The sequence below is a fragment of the Archocentrus centrarchus genome, chromosome 8, assembly GCF_007364275.1.
Source record: "Archocentrus centrarchus isolate MPI-CPG fArcCen1 chromosome 8, fArcCen1, whole genome shotgun sequence".
NCBI classification, from domain to species: domain Eukaryota; kingdom Metazoa; phylum Chordata; class Actinopteri; order Cichliformes; family Cichlidae; genus Archocentrus; species Archocentrus centrarchus.
The window spans coordinates 7,034,389-7,044,142 of record NC_044353.1 but is presented as its reverse complement, the minus strand read 5'-3'; the positions used below and the strand labels follow the sequence as shown (position 1 = coordinate 7,044,142).

General features: G+C 42.0%; 1 protein-coding gene across 1 annotated transcript; it reads right to left on the bottom strand.

The window, feature by feature from the left end:
• Positions 1 to 2,724: 2,724 nt before the first annotated feature.
• Positions 2,725 to 8,453, bottom strand: LOC115784986 (cyclin-dependent kinase 5 activator 1-like). The gene is made up of 3 exons (XM_030736402.1): positions 7,969 to 8,453; positions 4,643 to 5,284; positions 2,725 to 4,537 (listed from the first exon to the last, which is right to left on the bottom strand). Exons 2-3 carry the CDS (start codon positions 5,153 to 5,155, stop codon positions 4,046 to 4,048), a joined length of 1,005 nt encoding a protein of 334 aa, XP_030592262.1. The 5' UTR covers positions 5,156 to 5,284; positions 7,969 to 8,453; the 3' UTR covers positions 2,725 to 4,045.
• Between the last annotated feature and the right edge of the window lie 1,301 nt (positions 8,454 to 9,754).

Sequence of the window (9,754 nt, the reverse complement as noted above, 5' to 3'; positions counted from 1 at the left end):
CTTTAACCTATTACAGTTCACATATATCTTGTTATTCAGTGGGGCATTTGTAACCTTTGGACTTGCCTTTTATGCTTTAGCCTGCAGAGAGAGAGATCCTTTTGGATTATCAAGTACAACAAATTAGGAAAAAAACAGGATTATTCAACAGTCATCTTGTGAATGCCACTGAGGAATATGCTACTTGTCCACTATTCAACTCATCAGAAACAGGTAGGAGGAAGGGCATGTAAACAAGCATGTTTGCCATGGATTCATTCTTCTGCATATTTGTCTCATGAGGTCTGACTTGGGATCAAGGCTACATGTTTTTCTTTAGAGCACGGAACCGCTGCAGCCCAGTCGGGTATCATCTGAACATGAAACACAGCCAGAGCTAAAACATCTCCTGCTTTGTGAAGACACCCAGACTGGAAAGAGGCATGACATTCTGTTTGATTTAAAATTCATTTCCTCGTGTTTTAAAGCAAAATCATTATTTCTGTTTTTTGTTTGTTTGTTTGTTTGTTTTTCATATTAGGAGGAAAGGCCAAATATTATTATACAGAAATGAAACAGAATGTTGAATCCAGTATTGGATGACTCCAATTTTGGCACACATTTTGCAAAGTGACACATAAAACTTCACTGTATATTAACATCACAAGCTTTCCATTTTGCCATCCATTCCCTGCCATGTAAATAAAGTCTTTTTTTCTGGTCTACATTTCTGCTGTACAATGTAGCAACATTATGAAAAAGCTTACTCATGACTCCTTGATAGTCTTTCTTGGCTCATGTTTCTTTCTTTCTTTTGTTTGGTTTTTTTTTTGTTTTTTGTTTTTGTATGAAATAATGAGTCTTTGAATGATATGGCACAAGATCTCTGCCCTGTCGAGAGGGCAAAGTTTTCAAAAACTGAAGCCATTTTATTGGCTACTGTTAGACTTAGTGATATGACATCATCAAGGAGAAGAATCTCACTAAAGGGAACGTGTAAAAGATCAGTATATCAATTTATCCATCGTAATTTTTTAAACCAGTACCCTTACAGTGGTCCTGCTAGGGACAATCAATATTGATCCCTTCTTGAGGATCCCTAGAATAGTGATCCTCAAGAAGCTTTCTAAAGTTGAAACATAACATCTTCTATATCACCGCGGTAATATTCAGCTTTGGGCTTTAAACTTCTCTGAAAGTTTTAAACAGAAAGACCCATAAAATCTGAGGGTGTGGAGTCTTAACGAAGAAGGAATTTAGGAATGTTGAAAGAAAGCTCTAAATCCAGTTGCATTGTAAAAATTGCCGGATCCTGCATTTTTTAAGTCAGAAAGTCCAGAGTTTTAATCTGTCTTTTTTAAGTCCTCAGTCTGAAAATGTGGCTGGTTACCAGAAGTGGAAACTATTTAAGTCTTTACCCTCTGAGGTCTAAGTCATCAGCCATCAGCCTTAGCCTAACCCTGTCCTATCAAAATATGTAATATTTGTTCCATTCAAAAATTGTTTTCAATTTTAGTAATCAGGGGACAAAGTATTGATTCTAACTTTTACACATCAAAATCTGTTTCAATTTTTTTCCAAAAAAGTCCTTTTTGCTTATCTCCAAAAGGTAGGGGTTAGGGTTTGAGGCTTGGATTGGTTCGGCACTGAAGATGACTTAGACCTCAGAGGGTTAATGTACAGTGGGATGCTGGAGAACTCTTACAAATATTTTGGTTTTACAGTTCCTCAGTTCTCAGATTTCTTTTTGGACATACCAAATAAGTGAAAATTCCATTTAAAGTGATGGATATGAATCCAAATTGAACCCTATGCACAACCCCAAAGAGACATGATGGTTGTTAAGAGGTTAATCTTGGTGGGCTCTTTTAGGCCCTTCCTCACAAGATTACCAAGAATCTGTTTCAAGGCCTGCTTGACCTTGCCTTTACCAATGGACTTGTAGTAAATGCATGTCCACATCTAACCTTTCACATGTTTCCCTCATTGGATAATCCCTGTGCCACATTGCCTAGATGTCACATCACTCAGTCTAGCTTTCAGCAGTTCAGTGTAGCAACTGCTCAGTCTCTTCTGTAACATGAGGCATGGCATGCCCAACACAAAGCAGCATGCTAGGAAACCTATAGAAGCACACATGCATGTCGAACAACTCAGTGAACAAGTAAGCCATCAGGCTCAGTGGACCAGAGAGTCTCTAAATATGGGACAACTGGTCTGGATTGGACTGAACTGCACCAAACAGGACAGGACCGGTTCAGACCAGACCGGAGCGATCTAAATGAGAGAGAGAGAATCTGTGTTGATTAATTTTGTCCATGTTGCTGTGGAGAGCAATGAGCAGAGGAAAGAGGGGTGGGTGTTGGGGCTTAAAACAGCAGCCAAGGTCTCCGATTCCAAATGGTGACAGCAACATCAAAGTGTTGTTTTGGAAGAAAAGTCACATCTACGATTGTTGTGTCTGGCTCTGCCCTTCCACAGCTGGCGTATAATCACATTTACTTTTGATTCTGATGTGTGTAGTCATTGGCTGAGAGACATCACATGATCTACTCCAAGAAGCTATCCCCCATGACCCATCACCACCAGTCATTCATACAGTGTGATGCACCCAACACAAGTGTAGTATTTTAAAGTAATTTCTTTCTTTCTTTCTTTCTTTCTTCTTTCTTTCTTTCTTTCTTTCTTTCTTTCTTTCTTTCTTTCTTTCTTTCTTTCTTTCTTTCTTTCTTTCTTTCTTCCTTCCTTTCTTTCTTTCTTTCTTTCTTCCTTCCTTCCTTCAGCACCAATATGGACTGCAGGAGAAAATGCAGGGTAAGAAAAATTAACGAGATCATTCCCTGTGTAAAATGTGCCCTGGAGGGGTCAGTATTGCATTTTCCCATGTCTTTGTAAATGTAAACAGCTTACACAAGGGCTTGTTTAATGATTATTAATCTGTGCCAAAAAGGATTAGTGTTTTGTACTCTTAAAAATAGACAGCCAGTCTCCTAATTCCTAGAATATTTGACTGGATAAACCCAAATGTTGCTTTAAAACTACAGTACTTTACATAATCTGTGGATACATAAATCCACTACAGTACAATTAATAGGAATGCCAATTTAACAATCTGGTTGACTCAATCTCATCCATGTTATGTATGTTAATACTCTCTATGTTCTAAGAATGCAGAGCCACTTTTGATGAGTGCAATAAAGCTTGGGAAGGGCTTTAGGAATAAGATAAAGCGGAGTTGGCAATAAGCAAGTGTCATGTGCAAGGACATATGAAGCGACCTCATGCAATGTGGTTCAGTTCTCTATAGCTAAAATGCCTCGATGCTAAATATATACCATATACATATATAGTATATATGTGTATGTGTATCCACCCTCAATTACTAAATCTGTGTTGTCTGGCGTCTCTAAACTCATTCATTTTCACAATAAAACTTCAATGGGGACTTTATTCCTTATTTCACTAAAACAAGGTAAACACCAGATTGATAAATGTCTGTACACCCAAGGCAAAAGGTAAAAACAAAAGTTCTCTCTCCCCATCAGACTGTTAATGTCACATTATGATCCCTGCTAGCTATGCTTTTGATAAAACACAACTTTGCCTGCATGCTCTGTCAGTTAAAATGCTGCTGGAAATTTCAGTGATCATATCTCTGCTTTAAAATTTGTTATCCTGAGCTGAGGGACCTGGATGTTGAATACCAACAAGCAGTCTGTTACTCTTGAGACTCTAATCAGATCCGGTCAATGTGACTGGTGGTTTGGGAAGAACCTCAGCAACCCTTACTTTTCCTGGTTTGTTGTTTAACTTCAGCCTTCAGGTAAAAAGCCTGTTACTGTTTAAGTGCCTCATTAACCTCCTGAAATTATATCAATACTGTGTTTCATCCAAGAAGTTCTAACCCAATCTCCTGACTGGAAAATTTGGTTGATCATCACCAGTAGAGACGCCAGACAACATTACTGCTCCAAGGTAGCATTACACTACATTAAATTAGTCTTCCTGTCCTCAACCTATCAACTTTCTATCCATCGATCCATCCTTCCCCCCTCCCAGCACCCTCTTATCGGTCAAGACCTATGAGGAGCTTGGTCTTCTCTTCTTCTTTCTTGCTCTCATTTTTCAGATCAGCAAACACCTGGGTAAAGAAGTGTGGGTCGGTGTTGATCTGGAGCATCTTGCCACTCATGCGGTTGATGATGTCCAGGCAGCGGTCCCAGAAGGCTTCTTTCTCCGCTTCCACCAGGAAGGGCTTCAGTGGGTAGGAGATCTCGTTGCCCATGTAGGAGTAGGACAGGTAGAGGCAGGTAAGCAGCGAGGCCTGCAGCTCACGCTCTGAGGCTACCTCAGCTGAGACCACATCGCGGCACAGCATATAGAGGAAGACCACGTTGGCCGGAGTAATGAAGCCCTGATCCTGCCAGCCCTGAAGAAGGAGGGAGCGGTCCACGCTGCGCAGCCAAAGCACTGGATCTGTCGGGGATAAACGTTTTAATCTGTAACACCGACGGCACAGGAACTCACCCAGGCTGCGCATAAGTTCACTCGTGGAGGCCTGATTTAAAGAAGGAAGGAGAAGTGAGAGAAGGGATTAAGAAAGAGGATTTGGAGAAGATTTGATTTAAGTATTTGTGCACTGGTTTGTAGTTTTTGAGGTTACCTGAACGATGACACGTTTTGGTGTTCCAGCTGCAGTGGAAGGCTGGATACCAGAACCTGTGAGGGAATTCTTTTTGGCAACGACATTAGCTACGTTAGCCAGGGTTTTGGAGGTGGGCAGGTGGGAGGAGGTAGTGGTAGTGGTGGCTGCTGGATCCTGGCTGGATGAGTAAGATGAGAGGTTAGCGCAGGACTGAGACTTCTTGAGCTTCAGGCTATTGGAGGGTGAGTTGGCTGTGGCGGCTGCATGGCCATCTGGAGAGCTCCCCTTCCCTCCATCCCCACTTTCTGACTGTAATTTCTTAGACCCCTTCCTCTTTGCTGATACAGCCACAATACGTTTCCATGGCAACACACTGATAATTGAGGGGCGTTTGAGGGACTTTGCTGCAGCAGCAGCATCCTTGGCATTCTTGCTGTTCTGGACGGCTGTATAGTGGCCCACCGTGGCTGGCCCATCCTCAATAAAGGCAGCCTTGCGGTAGCTAGGAGACAGTGATAACACTGTACCCATGATGAGAGTTAGAGTAAGAGTTAGCAGCAGAGACAGGGTGCACTGGAAAATAGTGGGGGGAAGCTCTTTGACCAGTGTCGACAAAAAGCTTGGAAAGGGTCAATGTCTCACTTCTGCAGGAAGTTGAACCTGTGAGCAAACAACAGAAAGGAGCAGCAATATACACTATTAGTTGCATTTCATGTAGTAAATGATGCATAATCAAGGTAAATGAACACAAGCTCCTGGTAGATTAAAGACAATTTCATGGTTCACTTTCTAGCTTTTTGTGAGCTTTCATGATCTTCCTGAGCTGACGAGGTTTAATCATAATCATTTATTGTTGTTGCTGTGTGATTGACCAAATTATGAGATTATGAAATGCAATGGAGAGCCACTTACTACCTTTTTTCAAAGTTCTAATGGACTTCCTGAATTGATGGAGTTCTTATTATTAATCTGTCAGTTGTAGTTGTTTACATGAGAATGAGATGTAGATGCAGAGCTCAAGTTCACTGGCTTATTAAACCCTATAGCTAAAAGCTAGAGGGGAAAAAAAAGACAATATATGGGCTGTAACTTTGGTTATTTTTTGTCTGTTCTGCTTGAAAGGCCAAAAGTTATCTCACACATTAAGCCAAAAGAAAGCTTATTATAATGTGTGCTTTCCCCCTAAAGCATTGAGCCTTGGTGTATGGTTTTCCTCTGCTAATGGAGTTTCCTCACTATGAATTCAACCATCCAGTTAGATCATTTCATGGGGTTGCTGCAGTCAGCCTGTTCAACCACAACAAACGAGCTACACGCTGTGAAAAGGATCCTGAGATGCCAGTGAAAGACATTTAAAAGCTAGTAAGTGAACTATGATTTAAGATTTTTCAGTATTTCCAAGGTTTGGATTCTCACACCTGAACTTTGATTTGTTTTGAGGAAGAAAGAATAAGGAAAAAAGCGACTAGGATCCACTTACTAGCTAAAATATCAAGATGAAAGGTGCTAAAAAGGCTGATGAACTTTCAGATCAGACGTTTCACTGCTTGTAAGCTCAGGACTATCACATTTGAGTTTTTACTTCTCTTTGTGAGAAGTGAAGGGAGAAGCTGTCGAGGGCCTTTTACTAGCTTCCACCACAGAATATCATTAGAATACGGTTGAAAAGCTCTGCAAAATGTCAGTAAACAGACTGAATTAAGTGTGAAGATACAGTTTTCAAGGCCAGGAGGGCCCTTGTGCACTCTGATGTTCAAGGTCTTCATACTAGGCCAGAAATGACCTCTTACCTCCTGTAACCATGATAAGTGACAAATTTGGTTGAAAGCCCATAAAAAGCTGGGAAGTGGACACTGAGACATTTTACTATTTTCAAGGTCAGAAAGAATTCAAGCTGTTTTAGTGAAGAAAAAAAAAATGGGGAGAAAAGATCCACTTTCTAGCTTTTTCTCTGGGGTTCCAAGTGGGGAAGACAATACAACATGAAAAGTGTCACAAAATGTCAGTAAGTTAAACTGAAAGTTTGTCTTTTTGTGTTTTTGGTCACATTCACACTCTGGTCCCTACTTTTTGTTATCAAGAGTGAATCAAATGAAAGTAGCCAAACAAAAATTCTGAAGGTCTTTTTGTTAGTTATTCCCCAAATACCTTCAGCTATATTTCACGGTCTCCCTTGGCTAAGATAGTTTGCTTAATATTTTTAACCAGGCTGTAAAATTCGTGACATTTTGAATCTCTTTTGCAAAAGAGATTCAAACAACAAAGCCCTTTTTTTTTCTCTTTTGAGGAAAGAGAAATCCGAGCTCCAAGAGAAAACCTAGTGAACAAACAAGGGTTTGAAGCTACAGCACCGTTTTGGCTGTGATGCAACAGTGCTAGCTGCACCACCCAGCTGCTCTGCAGAGACACACAATTAATACCTTCCAAAACAGCATTTACACATCTGCACAGCTACCTTCCTTATTTACCATGTTGAACCTGGGCTGCCTTGGTGAAAACCTGGAGTCCTGACTACTAGACCACATGGGACAGATATTTACACAGTCAATCTGCTGCCCACTTGTAACCATAACAATTGAAAAAGCTCCAGGCCTGGAAGAAGCAAATGCAGCTGAAAGCAGGTCAAGTCAATCCAGCTTCCCCTTGGGTTAGGAGTGTTTTATTTATTTATTTATTTTTAATGCGAATCACTGCTTCCAAGGTCCATATTAATCTACCACCAGGAGTTTGTACTGTTACTAATTTATATTCATTAAGCGAGCTTAAATGGCAATAGTTTGACTAATATAATTAGTGAAATAGGTAATTTTACTAGAATGTGTGCAGACATTGATTAATTGAGCTACGTGAGAAGATTACGTGAGATATCGGTGCAGAAATTTCACAATAAATCATGCGGCCACGCAAATAGCTGGCATTCCATCACAGTAGCCCTGCAGAAATAGCCGCACCTCCCCGCATAGAGCAGCATATAAAAGGGAACGTCGCCCTAGCGTGGGCCTACCAGCGTTCATCAGCATTATATAAGAACCAAGATAAGGACACGGAGGCAGGAAAAAGAAATGTGCGCAAGCATCCATCTTAGCTTCAAAATGGAAGCCTTGAACCCCCCGCCCCCCCTCCATTGGAGACATCAGGCAGGTTCAGAAAGGCGCACCGAAAGACATCCACGGGCCTAAATATTAAAAACGCTTTTATATTTTGAGTAATTCATTTTGAACACCGTGACTGTACACCGAGTGATGCTGTGTCTATCTGAGGATTATTTGGGCTTCTTTAATATTTTATTACCCTACAAAGATGGTGTTACAGGGAAAAAAGAAAAGGAAAAGATGTTTTCCTACCTTCTAATCAATCTTCTCCCCTTGTGAAATCCATGTATCCCACCTTGACCTCCCACCCTTGCTACTGGGTAGTAAAGATCAAAATGTGAAAAGGCTTTCCACCCACGGTATCCACAACCGCCAACACGAGCCGTTCAGCGTCCGGCGTGAAAACGGCTCGCTCCCCGATCAAACACCGACAGGTCTGGTGCTTGCGCCCTTCTCTCTCAAAGCTTCATTTAGAAAGAGTCCATCGCTTCTCTGTGAGAATACACACGTAAAGCGAATATGTGCTGCAGTCCTTTGCTCGCAGCGAGTGGAAAGCTGTCTTCCATTGAGAAGCGAAAATCTATACGGTCAAGGCTGTTGATGCTCACAGCTCTGCCAGACATGAATAAAACAACACGTAGGTCGTTGGTCTAAAAACCTACATTAACACAAAAGCAGAGAAAGGGGGGGAAAAAACATGGCCACGATAAATTCCAAAAATAGACGGCAGCTTATTCCCTCAGCAAACCTGCCGAAGAGAGAAAGAGAGAGCGAGCGAGAGAGAGAGAGACGTCGTTTGGATGCGGGCATCGGCAGTTCCTCGGGTTGGATGTGAGAGAGAAACGGCGCCTTCTCATTGGCTGCTGCCGGGATGCTGCTGCCGCCGCTCCAGCTGTCGCTGTCGCAGCCGCGCCGCTGAAGCCATTGGCCGCCCGCGGGCTCCAGCCTATCGCAAGGTTCGCTCTCCGAGGTGCTGAACCAAACGTGTCGAAGCTGCTGCTGCTGCTGCTGTAGTGGAGGGGAAAGTGGAGGAGGGGGTTGCTGCTGAGGATCAGCGCAGGGATTTTGTGAATCACTTCAAGTGAGGCCGAGCCCCATTAACACTGTGGTTGCTAAATCCGCCCGACAAACCATATAATGGGCTGTCACAGCAGCTTCGTGGGGAAATCCTTCTCTTAGAGATGAAAAGAAGGGTACCCCCACACCCACCCAATAGTTATTCAGATGAAAATCTGGGAGAAAACAAATGGTTTTCTTATAAAATACAACATTTAAGGTGGTTAGCAGCTTCATCAGATCTATTCTTGAAAACTCTCATGAAACTTAGGGGCATAGGGGGCTGAGACACTAAACCCGTTGGTTCAGTTTTCCAATTTTTGAAAAAAAAAAAAGGGGGGGGGTGAATGCAAATCTGTATTGCTGAATAATATTTTTCTATCCTTTAACATAAATCTTCTCACCCTTTCCAGGCTTCCCAAATGATACACTATATAGCCAAAAGTATTCACTCTCCCATTCAAATAATTGAATTCAGGTGTTCCAATCACTTCTATTGCCACAGGTGTATAAACCAAGAACCTAGGCATGCAGACTGCTTCTACAAACATTACTGAAAGAATGGGTCACTCTCAGGATCTCAGTGAATTCCAGCGTGGTACCATGATAGGATGCCACCTGTGCATCAAGTCCAGAGGTGAAATTTCCTCACTACTAAATATTCCACAGTCAGCTGTTAGTGGGATTATAACAAAATGGAAGTGATTGGGAATGACAACAACTCAGCCATGAAGTGGTAGACCATGTAAAAGCTCAAGAACAGTGTGTAGAGAGCTTCATGAAATGGGTTTCCATGACTGAGCAGCTGCATCCAAGCTTTACATCACCAAGCACAATGCAAAGTGTTGGATGCAGTGGTGTAAAGCATGCTGCCACTTAATTCTAGAGCAGTGGAGACGTGTTCTCTGGAGCGATGAATCACACTTCTCTGTCTGGCAATCTGATGGACGAGTCTGGGTTTGGTGGTTGCCAGGAGAACAGT